The 19,597-nt window shown below is 36.3% G+C and overlaps 2 protein-coding genes across 3 annotated transcripts; one reads left to right on the top strand and one right to left on the bottom strand.

The window, feature by feature from the left end:
- Window positions 1-340: 340 nt before the first annotated feature.
- Window positions 341-12,219, top strand: si:dkeyp-50d11.2 (calpain-1 catalytic subunit). Of its 2 annotated transcripts, XM_043222015.1 has the most exons (22): window positions 341-473; window positions 810-1,072; window positions 1,351-1,420; window positions 1,749-1,867; window positions 4,195-4,328; window positions 4,411-4,579; window positions 5,460-5,543; window positions 5,631-5,716; window positions 5,813-5,887; window positions 6,144-6,304; window positions 6,389-6,549; window positions 8,029-8,040; window positions 8,238-8,449; window positions 8,984-9,023; window positions 9,115-9,180; window positions 9,264-9,321; window positions 9,473-9,537; window positions 9,641-9,709; window positions 10,166-10,244; window positions 10,327-10,443; window positions 10,575-10,633; window positions 10,721-12,215. In XM_043222015.1, exons 2-22 carry the CDS (start codon window positions 821-823, stop codon window positions 10,745-10,747), a joined length of 2,115 nt encoding a protein of 704 aa, XP_043077950.1. In that variant the 5' UTR covers window positions 341-473; window positions 810-820; the 3' UTR covers window positions 10,748-12,215. The 2 variants fall into 2 exon arrangements, with proteins under 2 accessions (XP_043077950.1, XP_043077949.1); XM_043222014.1 differs by having other exon boundaries at window positions 10,575-12,219.
- Window positions 12,220-12,228: 9 nt separating this feature from the next.
- bbs1 (Bardet-Biedl syndrome 1) lies at window positions 12,229-19,495 on the bottom strand. The gene is made up of 17 exons (XM_043222016.1): window positions 19,329-19,495; window positions 18,974-19,050; window positions 18,852-18,886; window positions 17,615-17,887; window positions 17,473-17,519; window positions 17,295-17,333; window positions 16,561-16,633; window positions 16,343-16,474; window positions 16,079-16,185; window positions 15,480-15,600; window positions 15,235-15,393; window positions 15,052-15,121; window positions 14,796-14,954; window positions 13,598-13,731; window positions 13,377-13,511; window positions 13,183-13,269; window positions 12,229-12,365 (listed from the first exon to the last, which is right to left on the bottom strand). Exons 1-17 carry the CDS (start codon window positions 19,358-19,360, stop codon window positions 12,279-12,281), a joined length of 1,767 nt encoding a protein of 588 aa, XP_043077951.1. The 5' UTR covers window positions 19,361-19,495; the 3' UTR covers window positions 12,229-12,278.
- Window positions 19,496-19,597: the final 102 nt, after the last annotated feature.

The following is a 19,597-nucleotide window of genomic DNA, read 5'->3' as shown; positions in this document are numbered from 1 at the left end:
AACTATTTAAATTCTACACAATGTATTTTCCAAATTAATTGATATTTAAAAACTGTATAGACCGCTGCAGTAAGGTAAGGACATTGTCACATGTAAGCTGTTACTATTCTCTGCGCTTGTGAATATGGACCAATCACAGTCGTCTGATTATTTAGTACACAGTGGGGGGGGGTCGATTTATCTCAGTATGTCGTGAATTAGTACATGGAATTTGTAGACTAAAATATAATATAAACACATTTATGTACAAATGTCTCCAGTATGAAAATACCAATGCATTTCAATGCAGAATTCTGCTTTTTGAGCCTCCTTGCGCCCTCTAGAGGAACATCAGCTCATGGTAGATGATAACATTTGGAGCATTACACTCACTGCAGTCCCTCACATGCTGGAACAAAGCTTAACATATGTTCACTGAACAAGACCTCACTGCAATAATACTCGTATCTGGATCCGAAGAGTGCCATTTTAAGGTAATGTATATACTTTTACTCAAGTCTAGATTGCATTTTGTATCCAGAAGTTTGTATCTTGATGTTGTCAAATGTTTTCACTCTCTTCATGAGTGGTTGGCAACAACAGTAGTATGTGTGTTATATTTAACCACTAACTACATAAATATAATGAGAGAAAGGATATTACATTACACCTGCTTGTATATAGTTATATATTGTATATCGGGGGTAAAAGTGATAATAATAAATGGATAAAATGTTAGTAAAGTATGGAAAATGACCTTATGTGTTTTGATGCATGTTGATGCGTGTGTTGATGTGTGTTTATATTTTTTTCGGTGGTGTCTCTCACAGTTCTGTACTGGATGGAGCCAATTTGTGCCACAGGGGTCGCTGCTCGTTTGAGGAGTGAATGGGATAGAAATGAGGGATTGGGTCAGAACAATATGGCCCTGAAGTTCTTGGGCCAAGATTTTGAAACCTTACGTGCCCACTGCCTTCAGAGCGGATGCCTGTATGAGGACGAAACATTTCCAGCCCAGCAGTCTTCTTTAGGATTCAAGGAGTTGGGCCCCAGCTCTGGAAAAACCAAAGGTGTTCGCTGGATGCGGCCCACGGTAAAAACATTGGAACAAACAGAGAGTCTGTAGCTTGGGCCAAAATTAGTAAGAGCAAAAACCTAATATGTAAAATCTGTCATCATGTAGTCATCCCCAAGTCATTGCAAACTATTCTTTTAGTATTATATAGCGCTTTTTTTTGCTAAATAATGCAACATAGTAAACAGGTACTGCTGGTTGATCAGCAATCTGTTTATCTATCAATCAGTGAAGCAGTGATATGCCAGTCATTTCTATGCCCTGTCTGACCCATAGGTCTTCTCTGTGTACCCCAGGAGTTCTGCACTGACCCACACTTTATTGTAGATGGGGCCACACGCACAGACATCTGCCAAGGAGCTCTAGGTAAAACAAGCATTTACTAAAACTGAAGAAAACCAAATGAAAAACACGTCATTGATGTTTTCCCGTCACAAAATAAACCTGTGTGTTTTAATCTGTTCTGAAAAGTTGTAATTATTCAGCTCGGTTTGGTTCAATGTTGATTCGGTTTGGTTCAATGTTGATTCAGTTTGGTTCAATAACTGTGTGAATATTAGAACTCCACTATTGCTGTAGATCTATTATATTGTCATTGTTCAGCTCAAATCAGTTCTGTATTGATGCAGTTCAGTAGTGCAAATTGTTATGTTTAATATTAATCATGTAATAATGTTTAACGTACTGATTGTAGGTGATTGTTGGCTGCTGGCAGCCATCGCATGCCTTACCCTCAATGAACCCTTGCTGCATCGGGTAGTGCCTCATGGACAGAGCTTCCATCAGCAATATGCAGGAATTTTTCATTTCCAGGTACTGATGCAGATTTGTTTTTCTAATTAAAATGATAATATAAACTTTATAGTTATTAAATGAATGTGCATGAATATATTATGTATTGTGTATTTATCTACAAATATAATGTGACCCTGGACCACAAAACCGGTCTTAAGTGTAAAATAGATTTTTATACTGTACATGTCTGAAAGCTGAATATTGATATATGGATAGGATAATATTTGCCCAAGATACGACTATGTGGAAATCTGGACTCTGAGAGTGCAAAAAGATCTAAATATTGAGAAAATCGCCTTTAAATTTGACCAAATTCAGTCCTTAGCAATGCATATTAAAACAATTCACAGATGAAGTTTTGATATATTGACGATAAAAAATGTCCAAATATCTTCAGGGAACATGATCTTTACATTAAAAATCTATTGCTACAAATATACCTTAAGCCACATTACTGAGTACACCTTTACTTGTATGGGATATATATATATATATATATATATATATATATATATATATATATATATATATATATATATATATATATATATAAACCATTGTTCAGAATAGGTTAATCTATGCCCTTCAACACAGGAACATTTATATTTTATAAGTATTTAAGAAAAACTCAGTTAGTATAAGTATTTAAGAAAAATTTAGAACCCATTAGTTAATTTTTTGCCACGTTGCCCAAACCCTGGATTTGTAAAAAAAAATCCCAGACACGTCCTTCCTTTCAATGCAGCATGTAAACCGATCTGTTGCACTTCCATTTGATTCTCCATAGCTCAGCAGATCTACATTAAGCAACAGTCCCTAAACGTCAGCCCACCCTGGCTGCTGCAATGACTATATATACAGGCCTCACCCAGAAAATGAAATGGCCACATTTACCTCGCCTCTGCCAAATTCCTCTTCTGTTCTCCAGCCAGGAGTCATTTAGGCTCAGTCACTCGGTGAATGCTTATAATGTTCAGAGCATTAGTGCTGCAGAGAGACTTGGAGTACAGCCAGCAGCACCTAGTATACTAATGTTTACATAGGAGGAGAAATGCATGTTTAGATATATCAAATACATATGTTGTTATCATAAATTTGTACAATTTTTATTATTATCTTATCCTCACCAAGCAAATGAGCATTTATTTGATCAAAATTCAGTAAAGATTAATATTATGAAATATTATTAGAATTTAATTTAGTTTATATTTGAAAATATAATTTCTTCAGTTGATGAAAGACAAAACTAAATTTTGTGTTTTCAGTGTCACATGATAATATTCTGATTTGGTGCTCAAGAAACATTTCTATTTTTGTGGAAACCATGATACATTTTTCAGGATTCTTTGATGACAATAGAGTTCAAAAGAACATTGTAAGTGTCTTTGAATCCATTGTTTCCCCCGAATGTTAAACTGCCTGCTGTTCTTCAGAAAAATCCTTTAGGCTCCACAAATTCGTCATTCAGCATTTGTGTGTATTTGAATCCTTTCCAACATTGACTGTAGGATTTTGAGATCCATTTTTTTACACTGACGACATTTGAGGAGCCTTCTGAATTTGAAGAGCAGGGTGAATTGAATCTTCTGTAGCCTCTGAAGGGCAGTAATAAATAGAAAAAAAATGATATTTAGGTAAAATAAGATAAAAAGATAAAATCTCCATTCTGTTCAAATGTTTTCATCCCCTTCTTAATCCATGTTTTTTTCCTTCTGGAGCATCAATGATTTTCTCTAATAGTTGCACGTGAGTCCCTCAGTTGTGTGAAAAGATGCATCTCAAAATCAAGGATTTCAAACAGAAGACTCATAAACTAAAAAACACAGAACAACACAATAGTAAAAATCAAGGGGGTGTAAACTTTTGAACTGGGTCATTTTTATAAATGTGAATTATATGTAAACATCTTTTATGTGAAATATGTATTCAGGCCAGTAGTAAATAAACAATAACATGTTAAAATATTAGGTGCAAGAAAAAAATACTGGATGATTGAGGCCGGAAATTCAACAACATAATTTTATAAATATTTACAGTGAATACCAATAATGTAATACAACCACCCCCCACTGTGTGCATTGGTGGTTAATGCTGCGTTCATGCCATCTCGGTATTACCATAATTACACGCTCCTGACTTGTGAAAACCATTCATGTCAAACTTGTAATTTCAAGTCTAAAAAATCTCTTAACTGTCATCAGTATCAGACATGGATGCATTAAGGCATTAAGAACATTTCCACAGAAACAAACATTTCAAAGTAAGAGCACGTCAAATTGTTGTTGTCTTTTTAATTACGATAATTGCGATGTGTCACAAGTGCAGAAAATATGTGTCATATCTAGTTTTGGCAGTTTGGGGACTGGGTGGATGTGGTAATTGACGACCGGCTGCCTGTCAGAGATGGGAAACTGCTTTTCGTCCACTCAGCTGAGGGAGCGGAGTTCTGGAGCGCCCTGGTGGAGAAGGCATATGCAAAGTAAGAGGACTTTCAAAGATAGTCTTCAGACCGGGTCGAGCCAGAAGCCCGTGTAATCGGTTTGCTGTTGTGAATGCGACAGGCTGAACGGCTGCTATGAGGCCCTATCTGGAGGCTGCACGTCTGAGGGCTTTGAGGACTTCACCGGTGGAGTGACGGAGATGTATGAACTGAAAAAAGCTCCACCCAACCTCTTCAGCATCATCAGAAGGGCTGTGGAGAGAGGCTCCCTGATGGGCTGCTCCATAGATGTTAGTGCCCAGGAACAACGCAATCTATCAAGTCTACAAGTTCTTAAATCTGGAGAAAGCCGGGAAAGATCTTAGTCCTTATTAAACTTTTTAAACCCCTGCAATAAATGTAATAATATAATATAATATGTATGAAAAATATTTTTAAATATAAACATGTAGTAACATAAATGTTTTTATGTTATATTAACTCATATTAATTTTTTTTTTCTAACGGAGTGTTAATAAATATTCAAAATGGTTATAAAACGAACAAATTGTAATTGCATTGAAATGGATGAAATTTGAAGAATTTGAGAACTATTCGAAACCATTTTAATGCATACATGGAAATTTTAAGTAAAAAGTAATTAAAATTGTGCACGTGTGTGTAGGGATTCAGATTTTGTTTCATTTGTAACATTACATTTTTCTCTAACGTAGGGCCACGAGAGAATATAATATAATGTAATGCAATATGATATACACTGCCCTCCAAAAAGTCCAGCTCAACTTTAACATCTATACATTGCCATTATTATGTAATTAAAATGAAACCGATTATTTGCGGTTCTTTAATGATAATATCAAGTTACTTTAATTTGAATGTATGGTATTTAATGTACAGAGGGCAGTGTAATAGAATAGAATAGAATAAACAGAACAGAATATCCACCCACCCATCTTCAAATTCATTTGTTCTATAAAGGGCCATGGTATAATAGAATAGAATGGTTTTTAATACTTAATATAAAGTTTTTTGTTTTAAATTGCGTAATTTCAGCATCTACCAGCAGGGGTCATGCTAACCAAACTTTTATATACATCTCGTATTTGGGTTTTTACTCATATTTATTTTTTACTAATATAGTACCAAAGTTTATTTTCTATTCACTTTTAGATTACAAGTTTCTTCGACATGGAGGCAATCACCTTTAAAAAATTGGTGAAAGGCCATGCATACTCCATTACTGGAGTGGAAGAGGTGAGTGCTGCATTTTGATTGACAGTTACAGGCAGCTCAGATTATTGTTTTTATTCAGTTATTCATTATTGTTTATCTGACGGCCAGGTAGAGTACAGAAGAAAGCTCACAAAGCTGTTGCGCATCAGAAACCCTTGGGGGGAGGTGGAGTGGACGGGACCCTGGAGCGATGAGTGAGAATGATGTGAAGATGAGGAAAATTATTCCTAAAACAATAATGAATAATATCAAATAGCTTTGCTAAATATTATTACCGTCTGTCCATTCAGATCAAGGGAATGGCGTGATATCGACCCGTCTGTAAGGTCCCGTCTGCATAACTGCCAAGAGGATGGAGAATTCTGGTACATGTTTCTTGCATTATTCGTTATTAATAATAATAATAATAATAATTTATTTAGTTCCTTATTTCCATGCAACTTGAACTATTAAACAGATGGTGAATTAAGTAGTAATAAATAAATGAGAAATAAAATAAATACAACTTAAACTCATCAACTTGAAGAATGTTTCATGTGATGAAACTTTGGCAGCCATTATTCGTGGAAAGCACTGAAACATTTATCTTCGTTTACCTTTAAATATATGATTCGCCGACAGGATGGCATTCAGTGACTTCATGCGAGAGTTCAGCAGGCTAGAGATCTGTAACCTGACGCCGGATGCGCTACAGAGCAGCGAGGTGAAGAAGTGGAGCACATCCCTGTATCCTGGTGAGTGGAGAAGAGGAAGCACTGCGGGCGGATGCAGGAACTATCCAGGCAGGTTCCCTACCAAAGTCTTTAAGATGCTTGTGAGATGACCGCCAGAGAGACTGAAATGAAAATGTGTTTCTCTTTACACAGCAACATTTTGGATCAATCCCCAGTTTAAAATAGTCTTGAAGGAACCAGATACTGAGAGTCAAGAAGAATGCACTTTTCTAGTGGCCTTGATGCAGAAGAATCGCCGGAAGTTACGTCAGGAGGGAAAAGACATGGAAACCATTGGATTTGCGGTTTATGAGGTAGAAAATTAATTTGATCATATATATATATATATATATATATACACACATACATGCATACATAAGCAAACACCCTTATTGATTTATATATGATATATATATGATTTATTCACGATACAGCCCTGTCTCCCTTATTGCATTTATAAAATATTTAAAATTAAAAATTTATTACTGAAGTACTGTATTATAGTCCTATAGTCCTGTATTATAAAAAATGACAGCACCACACGTAAGAGAATGTTCCGAACACGTCTTTCATCTAATGGAGCTTAAATAAAAACAGAAAAGCAGGGAATCGTTTATCAACTGCTGCATCATTTATCAGAATTGATTTTAACACCATATATGACATCTTCTCTCACACACACCTCTGCTTATCTCTCACCGTGTGAAAACGTCTGTTTTCTGTTTTTTAGTCTCAAAACAGACAGAAAACAGAAAACTAGTAGATACAGTAATATTCTTCATCAGGTGGATAAACTGGCTGCACACACTATATTGCCAAAAATATTCGCTCACCTGCCTTGACTCGCATGCAAACTTAAGCGACATCCCATTCCTAATCCATAGGGTTCAATATGATGTCGGTCCACCCTTTCCAGCTATAACAGCTTCAACTCTTCTGGAAAGGCTGCCCACAAGGTTTAGGAGTGTGTTCATGGAAATTTTTGACCATTTTTCATTCCAGAGAACGCATCTCCACTGCTCTAGAGTCCAGTGCATGCTTTACACATCTGCATCCGACGCTTTGCATTGCACTGCATGCAGCTGCTCTGCCACGGAAACCCATTCCATGAAGCTCTCTGTGCACTGTTTTTGAGCTCATCTGAAGGCCACGTGAAGTTTGGAGTTCTGTAGCGATTGCCGACCTCTTCGCACTATGCGCCTCAAGCATCCGCTGACCCCGCTCTGTCGGTTTACGTGGCCTACCGCTTTGTGGCTGTTTTGCTGTCGTTTCCAAACGCTTCCACGTTCTTATACAGCTGACGGTTGACTCTGGAATATTTAAGAGCGAGGAGATTTCAAGACTGGACTTGTTACTTGGATTTGTTTTCACAAATGTTTGCAAAAACAGTCTGCATGCCTAGGTGCTTGATTTATACACCTGTTTCCGATTGTTTGGATGGGAGAGTGAATACTTTTGGCAATATAGTGTATATCTGCATGAGAACGTTTATTAGACATACACAACGCCAGCAGAGGTCACTCATACTATATAAAATAAATAACAGACAATTTTGCCAAAATACATAATACATGGAGCTGTATTATTGGTTGTTTATGTTGCTAACGGTGGTTGCTAAGGGTGCTGCTCTGTATCATGTATAAAACACAGCTGCTGACCAACAATTTTAGAAATATTAACTGAAAAGTTTGACAACTAGCCCCACTGTGCCATATGTTACAAAAAAAAAACAACAACATTATGTATATTTATTAAGTAGTAATGTTTTTAAACTTTATTTCTGAATCTTACAGGTCCCTGAAGAGGTATGAGATGTGTGCCAGATAAATGAATCTCCACAGCATTGTTTAACATCAGTAAACCATTTGTTAAAGAGTCAGGTTGGTTTCTGAGCTGCAGACTACTTGTTAGTTCAGGTAGACTCAGAGATCCTGCACATGGTCAGTTAGCTGAGAACACACTCACTACGGTCTGTGGTGATCTGAATTTCCTCTCCTGTCAGTATCTGGGCCGGGTGGGTGTGCATCTGAAGCGTGATTTCTTCCTCACCCACACGTCCAGCGCTCGTTCTGAGCTCTTCATCAACCTTCGAGAGGTAAGCTCACGTTTCTGCCTGCCAGCGGGGGAATATATCATCGTCCCCTCCACCTTTGAGCCCCAGAAAGAAGGAGACTTTGTGCTGAGGGTCTTCTCGGAAAAGGCTGCTGACTCTCAGTAAGAATAAATGTTTTTTTTATTCAAACGGAACAGTCATATATATTAAAAATGGTTATTAAATATATGGCATTTTAAAGTTGTTTAATATAATAATGATATAAACAACTTTTAATAGTTCAAATGTTTTTTGAAATGTTAAGATTAATTTGTTTAAAATATTTTTTATTGGCGCATTAATAAATATTTAAAATAATATAATATAAAATTAGAGATAATTTAAAATTTGATTGAATTTGGTTAATATTTTTACAGAGCATTGACAAATATTCAACATGGTTAGAAATATTAATTCAATTTTCATGATTAGCAATATAAATAAATGGAAATTAGTTTGAATTTGTGTAATATACAATTTTTAATGGAGGATTAATATAAAAATGGTTGGAGAACAACAAATGACAATTTGTTCAAATTTAGTCAATATAATATTTTTACAGAGCATTAACAATAAGTCAAATATAAATAAATTAAAGTTTTTTGAATGTATTTAACATCTATTGTTTTATATATATATTATTATATTTTTTTTAGGGAGTTAGATGATGAAATTTCAGCAGATGTACCTGAGGAGGTAAGTCTTACTTGAAATGTTTTGAACAGTGCTGCACACAGATGCATCCTGGGAGGTTTTGCTGCTGAATAATGTGTTGTTTCTATGGCAGCCCGCGCTCCAGGAGAGCGACATTGACGAGGGCTTCAAGGCGCTTTTCGCAAAGCTGGCAGGGCCGGTAAGACAGCAGGAAGTGGGGGGGATTTCGTGGGTTGCTGTAATGCCCAATAGCTTGATTGATTCATTCACTCTGGTCAACAGGAAATGGAAATCAATGTGTCAAAACTCCAGATGATCCTGAACCGAGTTGTTGGCAAACGTGAGTGTGTTTACAGTACAGGAAATTTCATTGGTTTCACAATTAACATTCTGCGTGTGCTGCAAATAATGTCATATTTAACAAGAAATATTCCCCAAATGAAAGTCACCAAATGATGTACAACATGCCTTTATGTTTGTGTTTCTTACAGATAAAGATATAAAGACAGATGGATTTGACAAAGAGGCCTGTCGATGCATGATAAATCTTATGGATGTATCCTTTGAAGAAGAATGTTACCATTTGTGCTCCATTTTAATGTATCATGCTGTGAATAGTACACTTTAAAGTATCGGTCAAACCTTGACCTGCCATGAAGACAACTGGCACTGGAAAGCTGGGACTGACAGACTTCCATGTGCTCTGGGAGAAGACCAAACGATATCTTGTCAGTGGTAACATTTTATGCTTGTTTTATGGTGAATAAGTGATAAGTGTTAGAGTTTGGAGTCGACGGTTTATACATTTATTCAGCATGGATGCATTAAATCGAAAGCAGCAGTACAGATATTTGAGTTACAAAACATTTCTGAAACCTTTCGACGCTGTTCATTATAAGAAAGGTTTCTTACTATCAGAAATAATGATTCCTGAAGGATCGTGTGACACTGAATGCTTGTTGAAAATTCAGCGTTGCATTACTGGAATATATTATATTTTAAAATACATTAAAAACATTTTTTACATTTTTATAATATTTCAGGCTATTGCTGTTTGTGCATTATTTTGTATCAAATGTATGCAATAATGATGAGCGTAAGAAACTCGTTTAAAAAATATTAAACATCTTACAGACTTTTTAAATGGTAGTAAAATTGCTGATTTTCTTTTCAATAACCACTAGGCAGTGTTTAGGAAATTTGACTTGGACAAGTCTGGCACAATGAGCTCTTATGAAATGCGTCTGGCGCTGGAATCAGCAGGTATCTGCTCTTTAAATAACATCAAAAATACTGTGGTATATTATGTTTATGCAGACTTTTTTGAATTTTGACCTTCTGCAAGGCTTCAAGCTGACCAACAACTTGTTCCAGCTGATAATCCTACGCTACGCCAAGCCGGATCTCAACGTGGACTTTGACAGCTTTGTGTCTTGTCTGATCCGCCTGGAGACTATGTTCAGTAAGTGTGCCAATTTCTATATGCTCATTTTTACGGCGTAATTAGCAAAACCTGTTAGAAATTCAGTGTGGCATTAAGACAAATATTTTGTAAGATAGGATTAGATATGTTACGAGTTTTTATTCCCACAGAAACTTTTAAAACAATGGACACTGATGAAGATGGATTGGTAACCTTCAGCTTCACACAGGTTTGTCTTAACTGCTCATTAATAATTAAAAAAAATTCAATAGCAAATGCTTTCTTGCAACATTTTGTTTTCTTCCTTTCTTCTTAGTGGATCACCCTCACTATGTTTGCTTAGATGGATGTGCTCTTCCTCAGTCCTTACTTCCTCTTCTTTGCTACGTGCTTCCTGTAAGCTCGGTAGTATTCACGAAGTGGGTAAAAGACTGACTATAACAAACTCATACTATCAGCTATAAGATACGATGGATGCAGATCTCATTCAGCATGGAAGCAAACATCGAGATGAATAAGCCAACAGAATATACTCAGTAAAAGCAGAGTTTGTTTACACTACCATTTAAAGGTTTGGGGCCAGAAACATTTTTTTGAAATAAGTTAATACTTCTGTTCAGAAATGATGCCTAAACCGATCAAAAGAGAGTCTTCGAAGAATACTGCAAACAATTTTCAACATTCGTAATAGTGTCAAATGATTAATTGCAATTAATCGCACCCAAAAAAAAAGTTTTCATTTACATAATATATGTATGTGTACCGTTTATTATGTATGCGAAAACACAGAAAATCAAACCTGATCCACATTTCTTTTATGATGGCAGTGCGTAAACGTGATCGGTCATTTTTTAACGTGCAAAAATTATGGACAAAATGTGCATTGGCCCTAAGAAAGATTTCTAATCGCTACTGAAAATTCAGATTGAAAAAAATAGAGTTCTTTCAGATTGTAATAATATTTCACATTATCTATGAAGCATGGATTTTTTTTTTTTTTCTGACCCCAAACTTTTAAACAGCAGAGTATATAAAGTTTACATGCATGCAAACAGTATTTTGACAAAAAAAAGTATGTGAGCCCAAGAACAGTTCAACGTCACTGCACTGCAGAAAAATACTGTGAAATAGAGAAAGATTGAACTGACCATTCTCTAAGCTCCGCCACTGTTAGTTATTAAAGATTAGAAGATTTGAAAAGTTGGGAAAACTACTATGCACGCCCTTTTTGGGTTACCATATCACTAATATTACCAGTAGCCCTGGGTTATTAAAAAAAATCTAAACATTTTCATAGACATACAGATAATATGAAGAAGTCGCTAAGGCAGGATTGGTCAGTATCAAGGCTTATCAAAGAGTGCTGAGATCATCTCCTGTGACCTTTCACCCTTGTGCCTTGTTTACTTTCAAGTGTGCTTTAAAAGTAATCTTACTTACCGCATTGCCTTTAACTGACCGTTTATGCAATGATTGCCGATATTTATCAAAATAAAGCCTCAATTGCGCTATAAAGTGTGTGATTGTTACATCAAGAATAAATCATTTTTTTCATATAAATATACATGACTACCACAAGAAACATCAGGAACGTCTCTTACATCCAAACTATATGACCTGGCGCACTAGGCCTTGCAGCTGTCAATCAAACTCTCCAGTCACTAGCCATTTAAAGGTACAGAGGTATTACCTGTGAGGACACGCCTCCCTCAGTCCTGATCTAAGCTACAGGAAGCACCGGCTCTTTGGCCAGCGCAAGCTTCTCGGAAAGATCTCCGTTCCAGGCAGCTCTGTGGAGAAGCCTAACTGCTGCTATGAGCACAGCGAGAGTCGAAGACGCCTGTGAAGCTCAGCTAGAAGTTTGTGATTGGCTCTCAGTTCAGTGCCAGTCCTTCACTCACAGGCATGTTGATGTGGGCGGTGAGGAGAGGAGCACTCTTTCCTTCCCTCAGCACAAACACCTGAAATCAGAAACGTAAAAACATCAAACAGCTGCTCCTGTTTTTTGACCGATGAAAGAACACGTCTGGGTGGGTGAATGATCACAAAATTTTAAGCAAAATAATGAGCCCATTTTGATGTGAATCGATTATTTATGCCACAGCATGTTAGATAAAACACTGCTTTATTACTATTATTATTATATTTTACATAGTGTACAATTAAGGGTTTTTTATGTTTTTGAAAGAAGTCCTATTCTAAACCAAAGCTGCATTTATTTGATAACAAAATGCAGTAATGCAGTACATATACACACACACACACACAGACACACATACAAATATGTTACTGTATAATATATTTAATATATTTCATTAGATATATTTAGAGGTATATGTAAAATATAAGGATATAAATGTATATACATTTTGTAATTATTTTCAAAATTTATACTGTATGTGTGTTTATGCATAATATATTCATAGTTATATATGCATAATAGATATACACAGCGTGCATATATATTATGTAAAAAAAACGTTGGATGCAATAAATCGCGAATCAGCATTTTAAAAGTACTTCTAAAGGATCATGTGAAATACATCAATAAATTACAATATCAATGTTTAAAAAAGTTGTGCTGCTTTATATTTTTGGCATTCTGTAAATAAAAGTTGTGGTATATTGTCTATATATCTTATATATATCTCTATATATCTCTTATATCTGCTGTGTGTATATTAATGAATATCATTAGTTTTCTATTTGCGTGTTTTTGAATATAGCTATTTTGAATATAAATGTTGCATGGACGTCCTGAATGGGTGAGAGTCTCACTTTGATGATGTCAGAGATGCCTTTGTCACTCAAGCACTCAACAAAAGTGTCAATGGGGTAATTCAGCCCTGGAACCAGCAGGGGGATCTAAAGGCACAAAACATATTTTCTCAACTTCAATGATTACACATTTTTAAAAAATCTCCTTAAATAAAGGATGAAAAACGCTCGTGAAACTGCTCAGCCGAGGTCACCTTGAAAAAGGCCGTCTTCATGCTGTATAAGTTTTCATCGTACAGAAAACTGATGGCTAGGTTCATGACCGGACGACACGCTGCAGTGTTCTGGATGTTCAGCGTGAGCTTGAAGGACGGACCCAACCCTTGAACCTTTGCAGAAACAGGAAGCAGATGTTGAGATTGGTATCGGCCTTCCGGTGTCATCTTGTTAGCACATATAGAATTGCTCAACTCACCACGGCGTTCATCTTGAGGGGCTCGGTCAGACTCGCCGACATGGGCGTGAGGCTGGACTCCAGAGCTTTGACGTAGGCCCGTGCTGCAGCGAGACGCAGCCTGCTCAGGTCCATCTGAAAAGCTCGGTGCATGGCTGCGGAGAAAAACGCTCTTGTTAACTTTCAGGTTTTGGCTGCATTTGTTTGATGACAAATACGGTAAAATAGCTTTGTTGTAAACGTTGTATTACAATTTTTGCATTTGAATATATTTTAAAATGTATTCCTCTGACGGCAAAGCTACATTTTCAGCAGCCATTGATCAAAATTCAGTGTCACGCGATTCTTCCCGAAATAATTCTAATATAGTGGTTCATTATTATCGATGTTGAAATCAGTTTTTGCGTCTCAGTATTTTTGGTGATACCATAATAAAATGCTAAATTTAAAAATAAATGATAATAAATGATGTGACCCTGTACCACATAACCAGTATAATGGATATATTTGTAGAAATATAGCCAACTTTACACTGTATGGCTCAAAATGATAGATTTTTCTATTATGCCAAATATCATTTGGATATTAAATAACTATTCAAATATTTTGTAAATCTTCAACAGTAAATATATCAAACATATTTTTTTTCATGAGAAATATGAATTGCTAAGGACTTAGTTTGTAATTCACTTTTATATACCAGTTTTTTAAATATTTATCTTGAAAATTTTAGGGGAAAATGAGCATCAGACAAGCATATTAGAGCTTATATGATTTCTGAAGGACCAAGTCACACTGAAAACAAGTCACGCTGGGACTAAATTACATTCCAAACATATTAAAACCATGATTTTAAATAGTAGTAATGCTTTACAGTATTTCTGTTTTTACAACATTTTTTGTAAATAAATACAGCTTTTTGGTGAAGATAAGAGACTTATTAACATCTTATTAAGAAGAATCTTATTCCTAACTTCTGACTGGTAGATTATATAATATACCATGTGCAATGCAACATGTACGATTTGTTCTGCTAAAATAGATGCAGCTTTATTAAGAACTTTTCCATGGTTTACTTTCTCACCTAAAAAACACGACACCCTAACCAGCATAGCAACCCACTTTTCCAAATGTAATTACCGATACTGTATTTCACTGCTGGCTACTTGAAAACCTTTTCGACTTTTGACCTTCAAATTTATTTTGGTGCATCACTAACCGACTGCATTTTCGCGTTCTCTCAGTGTCTGGTCCACGTAGAGCTTGGTCTTCTTGGGCACATTCAAACGAATGCTCTGGGCTATCGGAGGTCCAGGGGCCGAGTCCCTGTCGTCAAACACAGCCGTCCTCTTGAGGATCTTCACGATCAAACCTCCTCCTGGTTCACATACAGTTTAAGACATTTTATATGCTTCATGTTCAGCACAACGGTTGCCCTGAACTGCTTTCTCCACCAAATTAACGTGCTTTAATACCTTTGGTGGTCATTATGAGCGTGCCGTCTTCCCGTCCATAACGTCCGAAACAAATGCTTGTCACTACGTCCTGTGAGACATAAATGAAAATCTCTGATGTTACGAGAGCATCCTGGCAGTACAATCCGAATTGCAAGTTCAACTCAGATATGATTATGTTTTTGAATTGAAGATGGCTCTTACTGGTGTCTTGATGGTGCTGACCAGATTTTTGTCTCTGTACATGTGTACTTCACAGTTGGCCAGACCCACCAGCACAGCCTGGAATCCCCGTGTGGGAAGCTCCATCAGTGCCATGGTGGTAACGGGGGCTGGCAAATAAGCGGTCCACAGCTTCTTCCCCTGCGTGACATTTCAAATGATAATTAGCTTGATCATTTCAGGAGGCACTATAGATAGCGTGACAGATATGGATTCGGTTATCATACCTTTTGGGTGTAACCGTGCAGTGTCTCATGAGTACATCCTACAACTACATTCTTTCCCATCCTCACCAGTCCCACTGGGTGAGAGGACAGTTCAATGCAGTACTTGGGCTTCGGGGAATCCCTTTAACACAACAATTGCCTTTTTTAACGTGCTATCGTAAATTACGGGGCATTTCTCATTCCATTGACTTCCATTTATATATATATATATATATATATATATATATATATATATATATATATATATATATATATATATATATATATATATATATATATATATATATATATATATATATATACACGAATGCTGGATATGGGAAATGCAAGCTTGTGCAAAAACAACACAGAACCGCATACACAGAGTGGAGTAACCCTTTACAGTGCATAGTCATTTATTTAAAACATGCAATATTATATACTCAATATACTCATATCACAACCGATCGTTATATAATTTTGCATGCTCAAAGTGCGCCCATAAAGACCTGTTTTTATGCACATTATATGTCCATTTTGCTAATTATATGCATGCATATTCATTCTCAACTCAGCCTCGTTTCTCCCATTTAAAAATATTTCAATGAGTTGCTATTCACCTGCGTAATATGTAGATGTTGCCGTTGCGACATGCCACAGTGATACGGAACTCCACGTCAAACTGACCCGTTACGTCCATCAGGGTAGGCGTACTGGGAAGTGTCATCTGAAAACACACTATTCATTCTTCTGGGGAAATCAGCTTTCTTTAGAACTAAATGTGAAGCAAGTCACTTATATTCTGATAAAACTTCTGAGGAATAAAGCCAGACGCTAATAAAAGAATGTAGTGTGTAACAAGCACATATGAGGCAGGCGCTGACCTTGTAGAGGATGGTAAAGGCCTCGGGGTCTAGTATGTAAACGTCACCGTTTTCTGCGCCAATCACCAGGCAGCTAACTGCATCCTCATCTGCCATGTTCTTCTTCAGCGTCCCTATACAGGTAATGACCGTCTGGGACAAAGAGACAAAAGCCCTGTTAGTGCGCCTGTTTTTGTTTGTCTATGCGTGAGTAATTGCGTATATGTAGATATTGGCACCTGTCTTCGTATAGGTTGTTCTTTATGAAGATGAACGAAATTCTCCATTTCCTGTGGCTCAAGCATGAGGAACCTGAATGATTTACACAAGACATGCAATGAATTTTTAGGGTTAAAAATAATATGTCAGCTGCAGGGGTCCTTTCAGTGATATCATTTCAGATTTTTTTTTCTACGTGCTGGTTGCACACATATTTCTCAAAATATTTTTTTCTTAATAAATTGTTAAAGTAATGAAAACAGTTGTATCACCTAGACAACTTTTTTACTTTACTTACTTTAAGAAAAAAATAAACTATTTTAAATGATCAACATGGTAGAAAAAGGCATTTTAAGTGATTGTATATAAAAGGAACATATTTTATTTTACTCTTACATATTTTGAAATGTTGATACAGACAAGTGTCATGTCATTGAGATGTACTAACCATGCATGACTTGTTTCTTCTTTGGAACACAAAAGTAGATGTTTGAATGAATTTTAGTTTTCCCATAAAATATGGGAATCCAAGCATATTATTTGGTGTTCCACAGAAGAAATAAATTCAGAATGAGTACATAAGGAAAATGTCTATTTTCTGGTGAGTTATCCCTTTAAATAAACACATTTTACTAAATATTTACCCCCCCCCAAAATACAACTACTGTTCTTACTACTACAAGTACCATAGTGGTATATGAATCCTATAGTTAAAATGACACAATGAAAAAGTTAATAGAGGAAGAGGCTTTACCGTAGTGATCTGACAGAGAGTGGAATTTCTGCTTTGTTCCTGTTCAAAATAAAAAAAAAAAATTTGTAAAGTTTGGTAACTGTAAATTCCACATGTATTGTATCATGCTGTACTTTCCAAGTCACGCAGCGCATTGGGTTTAGAGCCCAAATACAGTACATACTGTACAGTAACTCACCTTAAACCTTCTAGCATTTCTTTAAGCGTCATTGGATCAATCATGTCCTAAGTGACACAAAACCACCGTCAAGAGACACGACAGCCTCACATATGACATAACATGTAGATATGGGGTATACTGTAGGATGAAGAAAAGTCACCTCCTTTGCCTGACTCCAGACATCTTGCTCCAGAGGGTTCACCTCCAGACTAGGCAGCGTGAACTTGAAGTAGGGCCTCAGGTTCTTGTAGACGTAGATGAAGGGTCCGGAGGCCACCGCGATGGCTGGCGTTCGTGGCTCATGCAGGTCCATGAGAAAGGAAACCAGGCCAGTGGGCAGGTCCAGCAGGGTGCTTTCACTCAAAAGACCAGTACCACGGTACACCTTTAGCTTCATGTTACACACTCCTGTGCCGAGATCACCCACCACCAGCTGGTACACACATAGACACATGACACTTACAATGACTCTTTATTGCCATTCTGCTTTCAAGTAGTGTTTGATCATTACAATTACGATGATCAAACTATTAATCATGTATATTCACTAAGTATATATAAATACACACACATGCATGTAAATCATTTTTAAATATCTGCTGTATGTGTGTGTATTAATAATATGAACATAAATACACACAGTACACACAAACATATATTATGTAAACAAAAACTTTTTTAAAATATTTGACAGCATCACTTTTAACAATGCATTATTGACATTGAATCACTTTTAAAGATCACTTTAAAATGTAGACCCTCAACTGCACGCTATTTTATTTTTTTAATTAAATAAACATGTAAAAGTGCTACATTTATAATATACATTTTTTATACTGTCTATGATATACAGTTAAACTGCTGTACGTATTGATAAGCATTTATGATAACTACAATGTACTTTTCTGTCATTTCTTTTGAAACCTGTATGTCGTGTTTAAACACATTTGTAATAATAATCAAGCAGCCATTTATGACACATTTAAAATAAACGAACAATATTAAATAGTTTGTATTTAATGCACTGCATTTTTTTTGGATTGAATGTATATATTATTAACATTATCTGCAAGAATAAAATAAAATATACTTAATTATTTTAATATTTTCTAAATAAACTAGTATTGTGTTATAATCAAGTATTTTACAATGTGCTTTATTATGGAAATAGCAGTGCTGGAAAGATTACTTTAAATGTAATAGGTTAAATATCACAAGTTAGCCTATTTAAAATGTAAAACTAGTGTAATTATTTCGATTGCTGTATTAAAGTAATGTAACTGATTACTTTTTGATTACGTTTAGAAACGTTAATCATTTTGAAACATTTCAATCGGACACGGTTACCCTCACAGTAGTAGTGTGAAGACTTCTCCAAAACCCTTCACGCATCTCACCTTATTCTCGCCATCCCCGTGCAAATCCGAAAGAGCTGTGGAAAAGAACAGGAAGCTGGTGAGATTGATGGAAAAGCGTGGACGTGTAAGTGAACGTGAAAGTTCACGCGACAGTGACTCACCAATGCAAGAAGAAAAGGTGTACAGATTGGCGACTGGGTCGTAGTGAGCGTCAAGCCATTTGGAGCTGGCCGCTGAACTACAAGAGCACAGGAAAAACTTACTACAAACAGACCATCGCTGCATATGAATTCATTTCTATGCACTGGTTTAGAAAACACTTCAACGCTGTTGTATTGATGTGCCGCCATATTTGGGCAAATAGCAGTCGAAACACAAGCTCTATTGCTATTATAAAAGGATTGACTTATTAATTATTACGTTGTAAGCAAATTCTATGCTATATCCTATATCAATATGCTAACGCCAGTCGATATTTCGAGATAAAGCCTCGCAAACGAGCATATAACTACTCACGTGTCTTTCAGCTCCTGGGAAACAGAGGACATGACGGATATGATATTTGATATCTGATATCAAATGCTCTTTGTTAACGATTTTAGGCTGCGATAATCAAACTGCTTGGACTGTCTGCTGTAATCCTGAGATCGGCTTTCCTCGTTCCTATGGCAACCACTCCAGCGGGAGAGCTTAAGTGTTCCACATCGAAACGCTTCCGATAGGAAAACTTCATTTTAACGAATAGTTCCGGATGTAAAGGATCCGTGTTTTTACTTTAGTTTTAT

The sequence above is a fragment of the Puntigrus tetrazona genome, chromosome 21 (genome assembly GCF_018831695.1).
Source record: "Puntigrus tetrazona isolate hp1 chromosome 21, ASM1883169v1, whole genome shotgun sequence".
NCBI lineage: Eukaryota > Metazoa > Chordata > Actinopteri > Cypriniformes > Cyprinidae > Puntigrus > Puntigrus tetrazona.
This window is presented reverse-complemented; position numbering and strand designations above follow the sequence as displayed.

Coding starts and splice junctions, on each gene's coding strand:
- si:dkeyp-50d11.2 (XM_043222014.1), top strand. CDS start 821: ATGGAGCCAATTTGTGCCACAGGGGTCGCTGCTCGTTTGAGGAGTGAA. Junction 4,580..5,459: donor TGATGGGCTGCTCCATAGAT/GTTAGTGCCCAG, acceptor ATTCACTTTTAG/ATTACAAGTTTCTTCGACAT. Junction 9,322..9,472: donor GAACCGAGTTGTTGGCAAAC/GTGAGTGTGTTT, acceptor TGTTTCTTACAG/ATAAAGATATAAAGACAGAT.
- bbs1 (XM_043222016.1), bottom strand. CDS start 19,360: ATGTCCTCTGTTTCCCAGGAGCTGAAAGACAC. Junction 13,732..14,795: donor AGAACGCGAAAATGCAGTCG/GTTAGTGATGCA, acceptor TTTTCTCCGCAG/CCATGCACCGAGCTTTTCAG. Junction 13,512..13,597: donor CCCTCAAGATGAACGCCGTG/GTGAGTTGAGCA, acceptor GTTTCTGCAAAG/GTTCAAGGGTTGGGTCCGTC.